General features: G+C 40.9%; 1 protein-coding gene across 1 annotated transcript in view; it reads right to left on the reverse strand.

Moving 5' to 3' along the window:
• Positions 1–2,463: 2,463 nt before the first annotated feature.
• sdc2 (syndecan 2) overlaps positions 2,464–20,354 on the reverse strand; it is a 41,170-nt gene continuing 23,279 nt past the window's right edge. Inside the window, exons 2-5 of the mRNA XM_029443613.1 lie at positions 10,791–10,905; positions 9,781–9,953; positions 7,774–7,903; positions 2,464–4,933 (exon numbers count right to left, since the gene is read on the reverse strand). Coding sequence (XP_029299473.1) covers positions 4,770–4,933; positions 7,774–7,903; positions 9,781–9,953; positions 10,791–10,905 — 582 coding nt within the window. The 3' untranslated portion in view covers positions 2,464–4,769. The remainder of the gene's footprint in view (positions 4,934–7,773; positions 7,904–9,780; positions 9,954–10,790; positions 10,906–20,354) is intronic.

Here is a 20,354-nt window from a genome sequence, read left to right on the forward strand (position 1 = left end):
AATCTAAACTAAACACAAACAGCATATAAATCCTGGTTGCACTTTGACACACACTTGAGACTAGAAGGGCAAACACATGCAACAAAGCTGCACAGAGTGGAAGAGACAGCTTGAGAAATGTTGGTTACTGCATCATCTTCAATATAAATGGCTTCTTCTATTGGCTGCCTGCTGCACCACCCCCCTCAATGTGTCCTCTCCTGATGGGATGTCTTGTACAAACTGCCTCTGGGCAAATATCACATACCATATTGGAACATAGTGACCCAATTCCTTAGAAAAGAGTAGAAAGAAGAGTATTCACTTAAAACAACATATCAAGAACCTGAGGTAGCTTTATCCCGTCCCCAATGATCCGCCTCCCCTCAAGTTAGATACAAGAGGAGATGCACATAGACACACACTCATGCAGACACACACACGTTTGCTAAATGCACTGGTGCATGCATGTTGAGTTCCTCTCCTCCTTTCTCATCTTCAAAGAGAATATCACAAGGTGGTTGTTGCACACATGAAGGTCTTTCAGGAGAATAAATAACCCCATTGTGATGAAGCAGCCTGTATAATCACCAGTCAGTATGGATCAAGTGTCAAAAAAGGGCAGATATTTTATGCATGTTACTTTTTCTGAACAAGCAGCGCTGCGACTCCTGAGAGGGACGTTGACTTCATCAGCGCATTACGATACAAGCCCTGTGTTTTATGCGATAAGTCCTAAATAAATAAACCTGTTAATGAGAATACACTTGCCCCCTTGAGAGTTTTGTGAGAGCTTCATGTCAGCCTCACTGGTTTCTCATTTCACTCAAGATGTGCAAGCCTGTGTGAGATTAATCCCCACCGTTACTCTAATCTCCCTCTGTAACGGGGTGAGATTAGGACACTAAAATGATATGGTGGAGCACATAACCACATAAAGATTACTCATCTGCACATTGATAATCCCCTTACACTTTAAGTAATGTCAAGAGAGCGAATGTGCTGCAGAGTATTAAAGGCAGTCCTGCTTTTTTAAATGTCCTATCTTCTATTTATAGATAAAGAGAAACCCTTTCTTTGAGGGCAGCATGGCTGCCGGGTGTTTTTGGCTTTAGGGTAACCAAGAAAGGTTTACCTTAAAATAATGAACCAAATGAGCAATTTGTTGGAGACATCTTTTGAAGGTAGTTAATGAGCGGTAAAGCAAGGCCTCTGCTTTTCACTTTTTAGACATAAGCACTTGGTAATAAATCCCTGGAGAAATCTTTGCTCCAATGTATTTATAATGAAATATAATAAATATATATTCTAAAGCCACAAACTCCCTGGAATATAACAGAACAGCATGACAGACACACTAATTGATAATATGAGACTTGCAGAGATTTGGATGAAAAGATTGATCATGTCTATTCGTTAAATCTGGAGCACAAGCCAGGAGGCGATTAGCTTAGTTTAGCATACAGACTGGAAGCTAGGGGAGACAGCCAGCTGTCCAAAGTTTAAAAAATCTGCCTACCAGCTTCTCTAAAGCTTAATTAATGTGTTCTCTCTTTTTGTTTTGTTCACAATCAGTCAAGTAAAAATGAAGTTGTTAATTAACCATTGAGCGAACGGTTTCTGCTCTCAACTTTATACCAATGTGAAACCATCTCAAAGGTATAAGAAAACAGAAAAACATGTACACGAAGAGCAAACTTAACTACAACAGAACAGCATCCTGACTGACTGATCCAGTTTTTTATTAATATAATCCTTTAGATAATTTAGACATGTTGGGATATTAAATGTGTATTTGCTTTCCTGCCAAGGGTTAGCTTAGATGTGAGGATTGTTATCATGTCTGAGCTGGTGACGGGCATCGAGCTTAGCTTAGCCATAACCTAGCATAAAGACTGGAAACAGAGAGAAACAGCCAGCCTGGCTCTGTCCAAAGTTTTAAAAAACTGTCTAACCTCAACTCTAAATCTCACAAATGACCAGTTTTGTATAAGTTTCGACAGACTCATATCAATCTTCTCAGTTCTCAGCAAATAAGCACATTTCCAAAAATGTTTCATATACTTAACCAATCACATGCTTGAAGTGTAAATCTACTCACATTAGAGTTGAAACTTTCTAGGGCTGCTACTACCAATAGTTTTAAATTCAGAAATAATCTGTTGATCAATCATTTATAATTTAGTCGGAAAATAGTGAGAACAATTCTAATTATCAAAGACGGAAGAAAACAGCAATCCCTCACATTTGAGAAGCTGCTACGAAGAAACATTTGGCATTTTTGCTTGATAAATGACTTAATACAAACAATGAATTGATTAATTTAATTTTCACCCGGACCTGTATAGTCACAGTGGGAGATCAGCTGGTAACTGCAACACACCCGTTGACGGATGAAGCTCTCTGCTTCAGTGTTGATCCACCGAGATGCTTTGTTGATTTAAAGAACAAGAGTGTTGAAATGAGATAGCACAGGCGGTTAGATATTAGGCCACAATGTTTATTCAGTAGTGTTGTTTCAACTTATAGGTACAATACTGTCAGCTTTTGTAAGACTAAAAAAAAGTTACCATTACAGTCATCCATGCTCACAGAATGCCAGTCAAGTCGTTTACACCCCTCCTTTGTGTACACACCCGCCACATGCTCACCTTGAGCAAGTACATTTCCAAATGGTAGGCACTTTGAAGGTTTAAAACATTTGTGAATATACATTTATATATATTTATATATCTTTTCATATACTAATAAGCAATTGGACTCAAAGGTCAGGTCTCTAATAGAGAGAAAAAACAACTAAAAGAGTGAAGAAAAATAATAATGAGGAAACAACATGATGTGGCCACGGTGGAGGGGGTGGGTCTGAGAGGATGGTGGGAGTAGAAATACTGTGAGTCTTTGGGTTTTTCAGTATAGTTCAGTACCATAGGTGCTATGACGAGAGCGGACAACAAAGACGGGGAGAAGAGAATGGCAGAGGACAAGAAAAGGATCAGAGACAGATTTAAAGAAGAGAAGAAGAACAGAGGGATGGAAATGTAGAGATGAAGAGCTTCATGTGGGTGGTGTTAAGAGTTTAGACTATGTGACAGCATCTACTTCACATAACTGTGCAGCTGAAAAAGGCAACTTCACAAACCTGCTGGACAACACATGTGCGTCTCTTCAGAGCAAGTTCAATGAGACGTAACATAAAATAACAAAAACAGTAACTTGTTGTTGTCACGTGACTGTAACCTATGTTCTCATTTGATGTAGCGACGTGGCTTTTTTGCAGCAGCCTTATATCCGGGTAAACAACCTCTCAACAGAAGCTCTTTTTGAAATGCCTGCGCTGACCACTAAAAAAACATGAGTAGCCCTCAACGTGAGTGTCTTTTCAAAGACTATTCACAACACTGGAGTCTTACATTTTCTGTGCATTCTTATTTAACAATCCCTGTGAGAGAAACTAGGTGTCTAGCGTTGGGGGGGGGGGTTGTGTGTTGTTTGCAGCAGAGGTATGTACTCTGCATGTGGGGATTGGGCCCTGGCCTGGTGTGTATGTGTCCAAGAAGTAGCAGGCCTTCAGTGAGCAGATCTTTGGGCCTAAAGCATTAACATTGGGACAGGGACAATAACACCAGGCTACACGGGTGGCTAAAAAAAGAGTGAGTGAAGGTGTGGGGGGGCTTGACAACTCAATTGGCCGTGCTCCAATCTGATTAAAAAGAAGGTGGGAGTGAGGGAGTTTAGGGTAAACGGAGAGAGGGGGAGGAGATGTTAGGGTGCTAGCGGAGTTTGGATGCAGTCACTAAACTCAAGCGACACATCGGGGAAGGGAGTTGGCTGTGGGCCAAAAACACCACAAGCCACTGAGAAGAAACTTTACCCCAAAACACTCGAAGCCGCACGACAGCTGTGGGAAGCAAAATTCTGCGAATGTGCAATGTGAAAGAGGATGCATTTAAATAGAAAAGAATTTCAGCGAGAAATTAAAAAGAAGCGAGATTTGTGATTTTTTTTCAAGCCTTGACACGCTTATTTTTATCTTTTAAAGACCTGTTCCTGGTATTTAAATAAAACGCTGTCGAAAAGAAGAAGAAAAGGCTACACTGAGAACAGAACAAACAAATAAACAAGACATAATGAAACGCTCACGTTTGGCTAAAAAACTGATGTGAGAGCAAATAATAAACATTGTAACCTGAAGGGAGAACATTTACATTGACCGTTAACAGCGTTAATATGAAGACCAAAGAGCTTCATCAAAACTACAAAGGCATTTTTTTTTAACATCAGAGAAAAGATAAATTAATGTAATACACCTTTAGAGATCAACAACAGACATGCTAGGACGAAAGAAAAAGAAAAAAAATGAAAGGATTGATACAGAATAATTATATTCAATTGTTTCCACTTTTAACTTTTTTTTTTTACAAATAACATACTGCTAGTTAAAAGTAGTCAGCGACTAGAAACCTCTCCTTTGACAGAAGACAGATAGTATTAGTTTCCTCGCCTTTACAGATCCTGTTTTATTTCCAGCCATTTCAAATAATACACAAAATGTTTAAATACACTGAGATTTGCCATAAAATGAGAAATGCTTGGTTTTCATTTTTTTTTTTTAAAGAAGAAAAGGTCTTAATTACAATACTCTATGCAAAAGCTTTCCTTTATGCTATTTTTCCTTAAATCAACTTGAAAAACATTTTGTTGTTGTTTCTTGTTGCGTGTGAACAGACTCGCTGTGGTCGTGGACTGTGTTTTTGACAGTCACTCGCGATTTCGCTGATCTGATGACGGTTTTATGCATAAAACTCCTTGGTTGGGGCCTTCTGATAGGCTGCGCCGGAGGGTTTCCTCTCTCCCAGATCATAGCTGCCCTCATCCTTCTTCCTCATGCGGTAGACCAGGAGGAGGATGAGGAAGATGGCGAACAGAAAGCCGATCACACCGCCTGCAATAACAGCTGAGAGAGAAAGAGACAGAAAGGGAAAGTAACTATCAATGCTCAAAAAGTCAAAATCAATGAGCATGAGACCTTAAATGTGGACTTAAAGAAAGCCTTTCTGAAGAACTGAGCCTTCCTAATAGTCGGAGATAAACTCTGTCTTGTGCAATCAATTATGACACAGTTAATTTTAGCAACCGTATCAGCTTTTGTTGTGGCAACAAATTTCAATACAAATGCAATTATCCAGCAAACGATCAAAATTGAGGGTTTGAATGTGTTGAGAAACGAGTGGCAACCGTCTCAGTATGAATGTTGAAATCAATGCTGTCAATGGGACAAACCTCAATTTGTCTCAAGAGATACAAAGGTTCATTTCCCTATCTCTAATGCGTGTCCTGTTGGTGAGTTTGAAAGTTAGTGATCATTAAGGGGAAGGCTCCTATCTTTGATTGGTACACAGAGCCGCGTTTTCCCAATGGCGGCTGATTCGACGTGGTCTGTATTCCAATCAGTGACTGCCGACTGGGGCTTAAGAGGAGGAAGACGTCATTTCCATTGCTTAACAGTTAAATCCAATGGGGACAAACAAACAACAACCAGTGCAGCATTAACTAAATCCTATATCTGCTCCTGGACTCTGATGATTCTATTCCTAGAGTTTGTGACAACAGATGGGAAAGAGTTAGCATAGTAATATGTTAATATCTTTCAACACTAAGAAATAACACACAGTACTTTCTAATAACCTTTTACTTGTCAACTTGGTATTGTCACCGTGCCAACTATTTATAAGTTAGACTTTATACTATATACTAGTATACTATATATACTGTAAATTATCCTGATGCTGTATTTAATAACTACACTGATGACATCCAACGTTGTACATTAAAGCACTTTCAATGTGATTTGTCATTTTCTAAGTGAATCTTACTCTCATTTCACATTCTTCTCATCAATCAAGTCACCATATGTTGGCTTCTTAGCTTTGAGTGATTATACAGTATAATGGTATGATAAATTAGTGTGTGTGTAGGAAGAGACTGGAGCGGCAGCGCTGATGTCACACGGGGGGGACAGGTGTGACTTGTTATTAGTCACTGATGCAACTCACCTGGGGGACACCAGAGTAGCAACCAATGAAACGCTGAGTTGTGCCCTGACAAGCCGAGCGGTTTGATCTGTTGTTTTAGACTCTTCACAATTGTTATGCTTTGTGATTGTTATTTGACAATGCCTGACGAAGGTCTCTGTATCGAAACGTTGCTTAGTGTGTTCCCTACACTCGGTTTGTTAAAACGTTCTGTAAAGGACACATTGTACACAAGGAACAAATGTAGTCTTGTAAAACGTAGTTTCACAGCAATATAAAATAGATATTAGAAAGAGAATTGCGACCCATTTTACTTCCTGACAAAAAACAGTATGCAAATGAGCTCCAGCGTTGACCCTCACTAATGCTCTTAACTTGCCACATGGGCTTACTTCACTGTCCCTCTCAATTATGCCTGTACAAGGTTCTTTATATCTTCCTGCTCTGTTTAGGGGTCTCTCCTGGTGCTACAACCTGCCCTCTGCTCCTCTGCGCCACTTTAAGCTTCCACATGTTGACTGGCCCCATAGCCTCATGGGTAAAGATCCTGGCACACAACCAGCTGTTGAGCTACGAGAAACAGCAACGCAATGAAGAGCGAATAAAGGAAAATTAGATTGTGGGCAAATTATTTTCATAGAAGTCATGCAGGAGATGAAGAGTCATGATTATAATCTAGAAGAAGGCGAGGGAGAGATGAGTGATGAACCAGTATAATAATATATATATATTTACAGGCATTAACAAAGACTTTTCACTTGAAATACTCCTGGAACAATATGCAAAAGATGAAATGAGACCGTCAATAGGAGAGAGATGTGAGCTGAGTTCTCGTCTAACTGATGCCGTCCTGATTTGTCCTCGATGTTGTTTCTGCATATTGCCAACACCAGATGGATATCACAACAAAGTGAAAGTGAGGTGCCAATCAATGTTTGCCTCAGACACGTTGGGGAAGAGAGACGGCATCAGAGAGCACAGTGATTTCGAGTCGGATAATTTCCTCTCCACCCTCTTTCATGTATTCAAAGCGACACACACACACACTTAAAACACCCATAATTCTGTGAACTCTAGAAGGTCCCACAGAGGGATGCAGATGGAGTTTATTAAAAAATCATTATTTTTGAGGAGTGGATTAGGGGGGAAACATGAGGGGAAGTATTTCCTGGATTTTTTTCAAGAGTTTGCTGTTTACCAGAAATATGCTGTCATGTTGTAACGTATGAACATTTGAGAACTTTAGATGGCAAATGAAATAAACGCTCCCAAAACGCATCAAATCATTTATTTGGTTTTTAATTTATCAAGCCGAAAGGCTACTTTAGTTATGGGCTGAAATATTAAAGGGAATAGTTTGATATGTTGATAAATACGCTTCCTTGTTTGATCAGAAGTTTGATACCACTCTCTTTGCAATAAATATGAAGCTAAAGCCAAGAAAAACTTAGCTTAGCAAAAGGCTGGAAACAGGATGTAACAACTAGCATGGCTCTGTCCAGGCGTAACACAACCTGCCGAGCAGCTCCTCTAAACTTACCTCCACCCAGATGGTACCTCATCACATCTCTGCTCAGCTCCAAAGAAAACTAATCTGAGCATCATCTCCGATAGAACAGCTGATATACCATCCATTGTCCAAATATAAAAAACATACCTCATTTAGAACACGCACTGGAATGAACTGGTAACTGTTTCTCTGTGTATTTAAGTTATTTTCCCATGTAGTTTGACGTCTGTTGCGGTTTATTATGACACATACCTGCCAACACCTCTGTCCTCTGGAAGAGGTTTTCAGTGCGGACCTCAACAGGCTCCTGGGCTGAGCCGGGGGCACTAGTCGTACTAGTCATCTGGTTCCTCTGCATGTCCTCTGTAACTGGCACTGGTGCCTAACGAGGGGGAGAAAGGATGATTAAGGTCTTTATTGACAGCTGACTTTCACAGTCCTTCAGTATTCCTTGTCTGTGTGTTTAGTGGACTTCGGTTTATTCAAGTGTTATAGCATGATCCCTCAATTCCTTCCTGGTACTATCACGAGAAATGCCTTGACATTTTGGGAAATATGCTTAGTCGCTTTCTTGTCGAGAGTTAGATGTGAAGATTAATACTAATGTTGTGTCTGTCCGTTTAATAGGAAATCGCAGCCAGTTAGCTTAGCTTGGCATGAAGAGTGAAAATGGGTAAAGTGCTAGCCTGGCTCTGTCCAAAAGTAAAATCTGCCTACCAGCACCTTTAAAACTCAGTTATTAAAATATTGTTATGTTGTTATGAAAGTTATATGTCGTTCGTTTGATTAATCTGTGTGTAAAAATGACAATTTGTCTTTTTACAGGGGGGTTATGTGTGAGACTATTTCTTGGCCAGCCGCAGTAACACCAGGAAATCACTGCGGCTATCTGCTCCTGCTTCATATTGAACGTACAAACATGTGACAAGTATCAATATAACGCTTGGCAAGGAAACGAATAAGTGTACAAATGTTAACTATTCCTTTAAGAAAGAAGTGAGGGCATCACTGGTCCACTTAGCATGAATATCTAGTCAAAGGAGTAGAATGAGAACCAAAATGGAAGCTGGCCAGTGATTCCTATAAAGGCTGGCCACAGAGAAAAAAATGGAACAAATCCAGATTGCCCAAGAAGATTAGTGCAAGGCTCAAACAACTAGGCAATGAAAACAGAGCCAGTGGACCTGAGGTTTTCTGGGAGTCTAGGAAAAGAAGCTAAGTATCTGGAATGGATCTGGGCCTATGTATCCCATGCTTTTTCCAATAACACTAGACAAGGGTGCAAATGACCATAATGGAACTTGGCCAGTGCATTTGGCTAAGGGGGTCGTGGTGACGGAGGCAAGAGGGGAAAAAATGGAACTGGGCCAGGTAGGCTTGGCTTAGGGGGTTGAGACCTTGACGACTAATCCCAAACAGATGTAGTATCCAGTACAGTACAGTAAGAGTGCATCCCACAGAAGTGAGATCTAGGATGGTTCCAGAATATGTGATTATGTCCGAGAGAGATGTAATCCTCCATAATTTGCAATGGAGCGAAAACATTCAGAATTGACGTGAGCACTTGATCTTTATCCTAAAAGCGACCTCGCGGCTGCTGGTATTACAGGGGATTTGATGACATACTGGGTCAGCTAAAGACATACTGAGGAACTGTGTCGCACTCTGTTGAGTCAGGATGCATACAAATGAGCCACCATGATTTATAAATGACTTTTAGTTGCATTCTATCTTAATATTACATACCTAAAGCTTCTTGATGTTTAAACTTAATAGTTTCATATACTTTTAGTAGTTCAAGAACGCCACGTGCTCTTGTTGGAGCAAAATTACATCCGGGCATATCAGCAGTATCACATAAGTTATCATATACAGAATGTGGGGATATATAGTATATATATATATATATATATATATATATATATATATACACATATATATATATATATATATATATATATATATATATATATATATATATATATATATATATATATATACATATATATATATATATGTATATATATATATATATATATGTGTATATATATATATATATATATATATATATATACACATATATATATATATATACATATATATATACATATATATATATATATATATATATATATATATATACATATACATATATATATATATATATATATATATATATATATATATATATACATATACATATATCATTATCAGATTTTTTTAACTCAACAGTGTAATCAAATTAAAAATCAGTCTTACCTCTGTTCTGAATGGTTTCCTGGGTGTGCTGTCCCTGGCCTTTTCTTTGACTGTGGCGGTCTCCACCCTGGGGGTGAAATCTTTGGTGGAGTCCTGGGTGGGTTCTGCTGCATTGGGCTCGATATAAACCATACTGACAGTCACTGTTTCCTCCAACACTTCTTCACCTCCACCTGGGAGAAAGAGGGTGACAGAAGTAGATATTGCCTCTCCATTAAAAGGCAAAATGTAAAATGTCTAAACTTAGTATTACAGTACATGTGTAGGGACAATACTTCACTGAATGTAAAAGTTAAAATGTAAAGATTATGTGCAGATAAGTAAAATATGGGTATGCATGTAATCAATATTTCATGCCCACAGTCATATAGTTTGTCTCTGTGGATTTAATTTGAATGCATCATTTACAGTTTGAATCTCCTATAGACTAGAGTGGCAGAGTAACAGAGTACAGCTACAGTATTGGAAGCGCGATCGATCACAGTCCTGTCTCCCTCTACCGAGTACGACCTTCTCTCACTGCAGTTATACAATTCTCTCAGCAAGAACAGTTACTTTTGACCAATGAATGAGGCTTGTAAAGGTGCTTAAAGCAAGTAGAGCAGAGGAGCTAATAAAAAAAGACATGTAAAATTTGCACACTTGCCAAAGGCAGTCTGGGTGACAAGGCAATCTGAATTCAAATCGAATGACAGAAAGAGAGAGGCGGTGAAAGAAAGAGTAGACAAAGAGAATAAGAGACAGGAGAGAGATACAGAGGGAGGAGGGAGTTAGTGAAACTATAGTCTGCCAGTGGAAGATGGAAAACCTTAGTGTTCGCAAAACCTACCTGCAGAAGACTTGAAAATGAATGTCATCACCCCTCTGGGTAATTGCCTGCTGAGCTTGCAAATATTTCTGTATCTACACCCAAGACAGTGAGTGTGAGTGTGAGTGTGTGTGTGTGTGTGTGTGTGTGTGTGTGTGTGTGTGTGTGTGTGTGTGATAGTGGGGGGGGGCGGGGGTCTTACCTGAGCCAGACCCTGAGCTAAAGTCATCATCATCTTCAGGGTAGTAACCTCCTGAGCCTGTATCATCCAGGTACAAGTCATCAGCCTGAGAGGAAGTCTTGGCTGCGTCTGCTATCTGCAAAACAACAAGATAACAAAGTTTTGAGGATGTGTCGGTTTTATCATCTCTATTTATAGAAGCCTATGTGAAAGTTTTAATTCTGCACAACAGCATATGAACAAAGTGACCCACAACTATACTCTATGAAGCTCAAGAGTCTAGTGGTTAAGTTTGTATTTGTGCTTTTGAAACAATCATCACAACCTCTTTGCTTTGAGACCAACCCTTCACATAGTGATTATCTAACTAACTATAAAGCAATGCATCTCTGTGTGTGGGTATGTCCTTCATATATCTCGAGAACCGTTCATCCAATGTACTTCACACTTGGCGCATGTATTGCTTGGGGACCCAAGGACATGCAGTGTCAAAGTTGACACGTTTAATATAAATTAAACTCTGAATAAACAAGCGAACATCGCTCTGTGCAGCAGCAGGGGCGGGGCGGGGCGGGCTTCAGGGCTCTGCTAACAACCAAACTCTTCTTCACTTCCCTGGAGTCAATAAACACGAGTGGATGGCCTACAAGGAACAGCGCCACTCTGCCAATGCAACTCAGGAAGCTAAGTGTCGAGCGTGAAGTTGTTTGTATGAGCGGTTCTCCAGAAAGCTGCAAGCAGCAATACCACAGGTCAAGCATCCGGCCCATTCTGAAAACTCAGAGAATGCTGGGTGCCGTCAAGACAGTCTAAAAGACAATCTGTCTCTTGTATCTGCTGTGTGTGTGAAAGGTAGCTCCAAACAGCAGATCAGTCTGGGTTAGTTATAAGAGCTTCCTTTCAAACAGCCATGGTGCCGGGCTGCTCTGTACTTTAGCATGCTAACATGCTCACAATGACGATCTTTAGCAGTTATAATGCTTACTATGTTCACTATGTTAGTTTAGCGTGTTAGTATGATCATGTTTGATAATTAGAAATAAACTAGTTAGTAAATTAGTTTTGCAATTATCTGGTCAGAAACAACAGATTTAATTTTTGACCTGATGATGGTCCTAGATAAACACCAAAGTCATCAGGATGCATCATGCGGGAAACATGAACGTCTGTATAAAGCTTAGTGTGAATCCATCCAAGCTCTGAACAGACCAACAGATTAACATCACCATCCCTAGAACAACACTTCCAGAGTGGCTAAAAAAAACATTTTATGACTTAAATGAAGGTGACTGTCCAATCACAACGCGTAGCTCCTCCCCCCGCATCGTTGTCTCGACAACAAGCCTGAGTGGTGGGAATGTTTGTGTTCCGGCTTAATGGAGTGATTTGCTGAAAAGACCACCGTTTTAACAGTGCCTGTTTGTTTAAAAAGCACCTCCTCTCACGGTGTGTAAACTGAGAGTTTAACGAGAAATACGATAAGAAAATGTTTTCAGTGTAAAGAGGCTCGCAGAGCCGGATGTATGCTGGACACCGACATATTACAGCTGTTCTACAAAGTGTGTGTGTGTGGAACATGTCACTATTTATATGTTGTGTTGAGAGTGTGTGACGTTGTGTTGAGTGTGTGTGACTGGAATAGCTATAAACGCATCCATGGCAACATTTATTCAACTCCTATTCACCAATCTGTGGTCAGCTGTACTGCCCCTTCTATACTGATAGTCCTGCTTTAGAAAAAACAGAGTACAAAAGAGAGACCTCACAATATATCATCCCTGTGTGTGTGTGTGTGTGTGTGTGTGTGTGTGTGTGTGTGTGTGTGTGTGTGTGTGTGTGTGTGTGTGTGTGTGTGTGTGTGTATCCAGGTCTGCTCTGAGGATGTTGTGAAGATAAACCCGGGGCTGAATTAAGTTATATTGGAGGAAATAATCACATGGCTTGACAGGAAATACCGCAAAGAATAGGCATGCCATGAGGAAGCTAAACTGGGCAAAGATTAGGAAACATTATGCTTTGGACTTTCTTTGTTTCGTCAGGGAAAGAGCAAGTAGGGCTGTTTTCATTATTTAAAAAAAGAAAAGTCAGAAAACCTAGTAAAGAATTCGCATCACAATTTTCCAGAGATCAAGTCGCGTCTGATAGCTGATCTGATAGCTTGTTTTATCTGACCAGCCTAAATATATTCAATTTATGGAGACATAAAACACATAAAAGCAACAAATCCTCACATTTGAGAAACTGGAACTATCAAGTTTTTGGGCAGTTTTGCTTGATAAATAACGGATTGTTGAATAATGACTTGATTATACGAGTTGTTGCAGATTAGTCTTCTGTCCGATCACTCGATGACGCAAAATGTCATTCTAGCACTAAACAGCAGAGAAAATGCGTCCTTTCAGTTACGTCCCTGCTTCATCTCAGCATTTCCAATTACACTTGACGGTATTCTAAATGTGAGTGTGTTCAGTAATGCTTTTAAGTCATTGTATGTGCATATGAGTGTTTGTGTGTTTGTGAGGAGTAATAAAAGAGAGGCCTGGTACTCTCCATAACAAAGAAGCCGAGAGTACACACAGCTAAAAATAAAGAAAGACAGAGACAAGATGAAACGGAACAATACGTATCTCCAGCTCTCCTCTCTCAACTGCATCTGACTTCTGGAAGAAAGGCCTTTCACCGCTGAGCCGCATGATCAAAGAGAGAATTTGTTCAAAGCAACTTTATCTTAACCTCTCTTGCCTTCTTCTCCTCTAAAAACACCCCCCCACCATTTTCTGCAGCAGCCTGGCAAACCAATTCACCGGTCCGCAGGTCTTTATGCATTGGCGATATGAGCACAATGGAGCAAAAGGAGGCAGGCCACAGATCAAATGGTGACAAAGGGCACTAATGAGATAGAGGCCACACACACATGCATGCATGAGTGGATATGTTTTACAAATGTATGCAAGCATTCACTGATTCATTGATTATGCAGACATTAGTGTGAGCCATTGCACATTTTACCAGACACCACGCACACGCACACACACACACACACACATACACACACTCACACACACACACACACACACACACACACACACACAAGGTAACGAGTGAAGAAATGCTTAACGAGCTAAAGTATTAACAATGGAGCTCCAACTCCCCTCTGGCCTATTAAACATAGATTTCAAAGACATAATTATAATGACAACACTTTCACCTGACTTGTTAAATAAAATAAATGGATGATACGCACAAGCAGGTAGCTAATTATAGTTTTTTTTCTTTAACCAGAAACCCCTCAAGAGACAATATAAGGGCTGCAACTAATGATTCATTTCATTATCGATGAATCTGTGATTATTTTCTTGATGGAATGGTTAATCGTGCGGTGTATGGATCGTAGCAAATAGTGGAACACGTCCATCACAAGCTCCACTTATGGTTCAAAACCCAACGATACCCAGTTTATTATCATATATTACAAAGAAAGCTAGAAAACATTTTGTCGTAAAAGTAACAAAATCCATAAAGAAGCACCTCTAAAGTGTACTAATACGCACATATCTGAATTGTTTAATCAATACAAGAAATAAAGTGTAAAAACGGCTTTTGTGCTAAACTAAGTGAACCGGCTCCTTCGATTTACCATAGAGAGATTGTATTTCATGTAACTCTCTGCAAAGAAAGCGAATAAGCATATTTCCTACGATGTCAAACTTCATGCTGCCTTTCAGATGAGCACTGAGGTACAGAAGTGTCGAGAGGCCCCCGTACACAAATCGCCCGACTTCTCTGTAATCTTCAACACTTTGAACAAAGACTTTGGATTAGGGAGCAACTGTAAAAGCTACGCTGCAATACCAAATCAGTGCATATCTGAGAGCAGGAAATGGTCTGTTTGACCTCGATAAACTTTACTGAATTTATCTGCAACAAACGGGACACACACAATGTAGCTCGGAGGTGTGTGCACAACATAAACTTGATAAAGTAGACTTTCTCTTTCCCTTACACACATGCTCGTGTGCGCAGTCACAGCAGCTCCGATAAACTTTTCTCTCCTTATCAATCCAGTGACAGTGGCCTTAAGCCATTACCGCAGACTCTGAGGTGAACCAGACATCAATCCAGCAACAAGTAAAGCAGAGTGGACGCCGGAAACCAGTTAGTTGACAGATGCAGCCTTGCAGAGGTCCAGAGTTTGCTTCACTCGGGCATGGCTGCTCTAGTCCAAGGAGCAATTATTTGAAAAACTCCTACACTGTTACTTGTTAAAGAGATTCAGGGCAGGAAGCTTGTAAAATTGATCCAGTTGGAAATATTTAATTTATCAACTCATCTTTTTATTTTGGCTCACAATTTCTGAATCCCATCTACAGAAAAAGACTCTTCTTTAGAAACCAACACGGTGCTCTCGTCCTCACCGTCTATGTCGTCATTCACTAAATCTAACAGCTGATGGGATATTAAAGTTGTGTGAACCAGTGAAAAAACTTTCTGCAGTAACTTAATATTAAATAGTAAACCATTGTAACGTAATATAACTATTGCAGTGAGAAATGATGAACAAAGCTTTCTGAAGGTTTGCTGTATTGATAGTCAGTTTAACCTTTGTTGTATATAGTTAGTGAGGAGGGCATGTTGAGTCTGCATTTACAGTGTGTTATAATCCACTATCACGTGCTCTTCTACTGTATATATCATTATATCTTATTCAGTGGGTCTCCTCTGTATGCTTGCATATAAACTAAACTTTGCAAGTCAAAACATCTATAATTATCCCCTGATATATACAGGGGTTTGTTTCCATGTTTAATCATCTATAAACTAGAGGCTCACAAACACAGATACTCTGCTATGACAACCGGTATCATATACAGGAAGTTACACGCATCAAAGACTCACTCAGTCGCTCTTTATAAAGGAGGCGTAACTTTCCAAATGTCATCTTCGAGCCAAACCTGTACACCTTGCAGTGTGTTAAAAAGAAGAGCAGGCTTTCAGAGAGAGGAGGCCTTGGAGCACTGTAGCAGAGGGTAGAGGAGACAAACATCAATGCTCCTCCTGAGTAACAGATTGTGTGCAGTACAGCAAACATAAACAAAGTCACACATTCTCATTGAGACATGTTCCCTTTGTGTGCAGCAACACGCTGTAATTGCTGAAAATCTTCTCCAGGTACCTAAAACAACACGCACAGGCAGGCAAAAAAATCTTAGGCAACGTTCGTATTTCACACTTAAACGCTGTACGAGGCCACTGCCTGAACGTTTGCCACAACGCGATGCAGTGTCAGCCGCCAAGGCTAAACACAAGGTAAATCCCCCCCCCCCCCCCCATTTCAACAGCCATATTTCAACTGTTCGCACAGCCATCGCCACAATGAAACTCTAAAATGATTATCTTATATTATTATTATACGCCTCCACTAACGCAGCTCCCTGCACTTCTCTTATTTTAATTTACTGCTTTTTTGGTCTGAATGCCCACTGAGATTACACATCACTGATCTTTTGAACCTGAAAGTAAATCAATGTGACATTTAAAAGAAGAAATAACACAATCTTCTTCTTTAGAAATGAAAAGAAAATCATTAAATCACATTTCACACACCAAACCTTTAGACTCCCTGACTCTTAGACTTTATTTAAAATGTTTATTTTAGTTACAGTCGGCTTTGGCATGGCCTTGTTGGAGCTATCCAACACTTTTCATCATTAGGGTGAATAACTGGTAAATCCTTTCATGCGCAGTCACACTCAAGGACGTATATGGGTATATACACACAGTAACAGCCATTGTGACACCTTAACAAGCAGAGCCGACATAGTTTGACCAAGCTTAGAGACAGTAAGAGGGACAGGCACAGAGACAGCAAGTGAAATCGAGCAAGAAGGAGGGCAAGCTGCCGTAATGAGCTAGCAGCTAGCGAGGTATGCCCTCTAATAGCTGTGAGAAGAGCGGTTGTTACTGGCATGTCTGCCTGCTAATGAACTAATAAGCCAGAGGGAGGGCAGCTTCCACTCTGTCTGTCTGTCTGTTCGACCTGTAGACCCGGAGAAGACGTGAAGAGCTGCAGAGCAAGATTGGACAAATAGATGGCAGAGAAGGACGGACTGAGGAGAGGAGAGATAAAAGAGACAGTGTCGGTGGGCAAAAAGTGGGAGAGGATGAGAAAAGAGAGAGGGAAGGAGGGGGGTAAGTAACCCACTGCTGCAGACAATCATGTAGCCTGGAGGATGCTCTGCTAAAAGCCTGTCAAAATCACCATGTCCATGCCTAGCAGGGCTTGAAAGGCACTGGGTCTGTATGCGTGTCAGTGTAATATTTACATCTCTCCCTGCTTTCTAGAAGAAGATAGATGGAGGTGACGAGGGGATACATATGGAGGAAAATGGAGTCATCTGAACTAACCCTCGGCTCCTGACTTCCCACTGTTGACACATCGCTCTCACTTCTAACACAGCAAATATTAGCTCAACTCCAAGTCAGGGCAGCGGAAAGAGTGTTTCTCAGAGGAATGAAGACACGCACACAGACACACACCCACGCACCCACGGGATACACATACTGTATGTGCCAACACACACGCACACACACACACACACACACACACACACACACACACCAACTGTTATCCAGCGCTCACATCTCAAAGGCGTGAGATGAATACACAGAAATGCATCATAACACCGACTTCAGGGAAGAAAAAGGCGACACTAAGTGCAGACACCGGCCCAGATCCTCCACCATTGGTCTGCTGTCGTCTGGTTCTTAACCATTTCCTTAAGTCTACCTCAGAAGTGCAATGAGCTTTGAAAGAACCACAACAGAGAAAAGCCACGACCCTCTCGTTGTTTTCTGAGCGTAGTTACTTGCTGTTTATAAGTCACTGTGATTCACCACAACCTCTGCCCGCTCTCTATATTCATTCATATATACACTAACATTAGCCATTTCACTTGGAAACATGCCTCTTCCTATCTTATTTTTAATCAAACCCGCCCCCACTTCACTAATTGATGAGCAAAATCAATATGACAGTAATCCAACAACAATTATCATAATTGATTTATCATTTGACCCATTTATCAAGCAAAAATGCCAAATATTCTCCGGTTGTAGATTCTTAATTCCTATACTCCAGTCACCGTTTTAAGAGATTTGCTTACTCGCCTTCCTGTAGAGTAGATGAGATGATTGCTGTTAAAGGCACGTGGCTTCTTTATTTGTTCAGGTATATCAACTTTCACAATATAAAGACTCTTTAAATGCATACTGTGAAAACAACAGTCTGTGGAGTGTCTGCTTGTTCTGTTCTGTAGAAGAAATCAGTTCTCATTATCACAACCAGGCACATCTGCATCTATGAGAGATCTCAGTATGTGAAGAGGAGGGTGTGTGTGTGTGTGTGTGTGTGTGTGTGTGTGTGTGTGTGTGTGTGTGAGAGAGTGAGACTGAGACAGAAAGAGCCTGTTAATCCCTAATTAACAAAGTAAAGGTGGCAGATTGGCCCGCTGTCTTTCACTTTATCTCTTCTACTTGGCCTGCCTCAGATCCATACACAAGGTCAATACAGCAACACAGTCTAGCAGGCAGCAACTATGCTCTGCCCTTTTCCACTCAGCTGTCAACAAACCAACAAACTCCCTCTACAAGCCCGGTCCCACCACCGCCTCCTTCATGACCTGGACTTTATCACTGCACCACAGACAGGACACTTAAAAATCAGCTGGAAAGAGGAGGGGATATGGGCTGAGAGGGGCATTAATGATGTCCCCCTACTCCAGCTGGAGGGACAGCTGCTGAATTGAACCCAGAATCTGAAAATGAATTAATTAAAATTTAGTGCACAACATTAATGGTGGGCTGAAACTAAAGATTAAGCTCGGTAGACACCAGATAATACATTTAGCAGTTTACATCAATTACATTTTAGATTATTGGTTAACGGTAGAGGTGCAGAACAGTTATTGATGGACGTATTATACACAGAGTGTCATTAAAGTATACTCCTGCATAGACTTGGGCTCCTGTGTTTTTGTGTTGAGGAACACTGAGACTATAATTTGGACAAAACCTACAAGTGGGATTTTTAAGTGGTGGAGAAAAAAAAAACCTTCTCCCACGTTGAAACTCTATTGTGCCTCCCTGATATTTGGAGAAGTGGACAGCGGGAGAGGAGCGACTGGAGGAGACGAGTCCAGGAGAGTTTGGTGGCGATATAGGGCGACAAATTGGCTCCCCTGGATTCATGCAGCATCAGCCATCAACAGAGCAGACAGCTGCTGCTTTCATGGAAGAAGTCTGAATAACAGCTGGAAACATGACGATGTTGTCATTAGGGACAGGGGGGGGGAAACAAGACAGGAGGACATCCAAACATTACATTATAACACCTGCTGATGACGGAAAAAACTGGTGGCAAGATAGAGAAAGAAAGGTCTCTGTGAGTCATGTGTGTGGGTGGTGACAATTGTTTGGAAAATGTAAATAGCCACCTAGGAGAGGATGTCCAAACTGTAACAGGCCAAAGAAAAGGTTTGTGTGTGTGTGTGTGTGTGTGTGTGTGTGTGTGTGTGTGTGTGTGTGTGTGTGTGTGTGTGTGAGCCTTAGTGCTCTTTGAACCCACTCTAACTTTTATTGCCCTCCCAGGGATCACAATAAGGAACTAATTGATAGTCTTTGAGCCGCGGGCTGAGGAGAGGGGGAGTTCCTGCAGGAAGTCAACACAAATCAAACTCTCTCTGAGCCCTGAAGGTCTGGAGCTGCTCCAGCTGAGTTGTGGTGGGTAACAATTGCTGTGTGCACGAGTGTGTTTGTGTGTGTGTGTGGGTGGGAGAGAGAGAGAGACAGACAGAGAGCAGAGAGGAAGTGCAAACTGAGATAAAGAGAGAGCCGTAGTCTGGAGTTGACATTTACGGTTTACACACCTACTTCTCTGGACGTCGCCTCCTCGCTAAACCACACGAGTTTCCGCTTTTGACCTAATAACTCAACTCAAGTTCAAATACTGCTTTTCAGTTATACGAGACATGCCAATATCCTACCTATCTTACATGTAAACCTATAAATAGCTTGCAGTTATTCCTCTCCAAAAACTAAGAAACACATTGCATAAAGTCAACACAAAACAGCTTTGCATAAATTAGTGACAAGATGGTGAGATACATTTATTTTGGAGGCTTAATATCTTATAGAAATGACATCCCACCTCCCCCTGAGTCTTTTCATGTTCTCCCAGCTCCTACAGGATTAGATCACATTGCCTCTGTAGGTGAAGCGTGTGGGTGTATTCGGCTCAGATTCATATCGTCTCCTCTTCCAAAACAAACGGCCGTCTGACATAGAAAGGCATACGCCACATTCCACAGGGCTCAAGCCCCTCCATAAGGGGGTTGGCAGGAGCCGGAGGGGTTTCCAGCTCAAACTTCCAGGGGTGTCTGCACCATACTAGTGTGTGTGCAACTTGCTCGGCCTTGCTAAATCTGAAGGTGGACCACTATGAAAGATGTGAACAATTTAAAGACAAGTCGATGGGTATTCTATAATTATATTATTTCAGCGAAAGGAGCAGCGAATTGATCTTACAAA

This window comes from Cottoperca gobio, chromosome 11 (assembly GCF_900634415.1).
Source record: "Cottoperca gobio chromosome 11, fCotGob3.1, whole genome shotgun sequence".
NCBI lineage: Eukaryota > Metazoa > Chordata > Actinopteri > Perciformes > Bovichtidae > Cottoperca > Cottoperca gobio.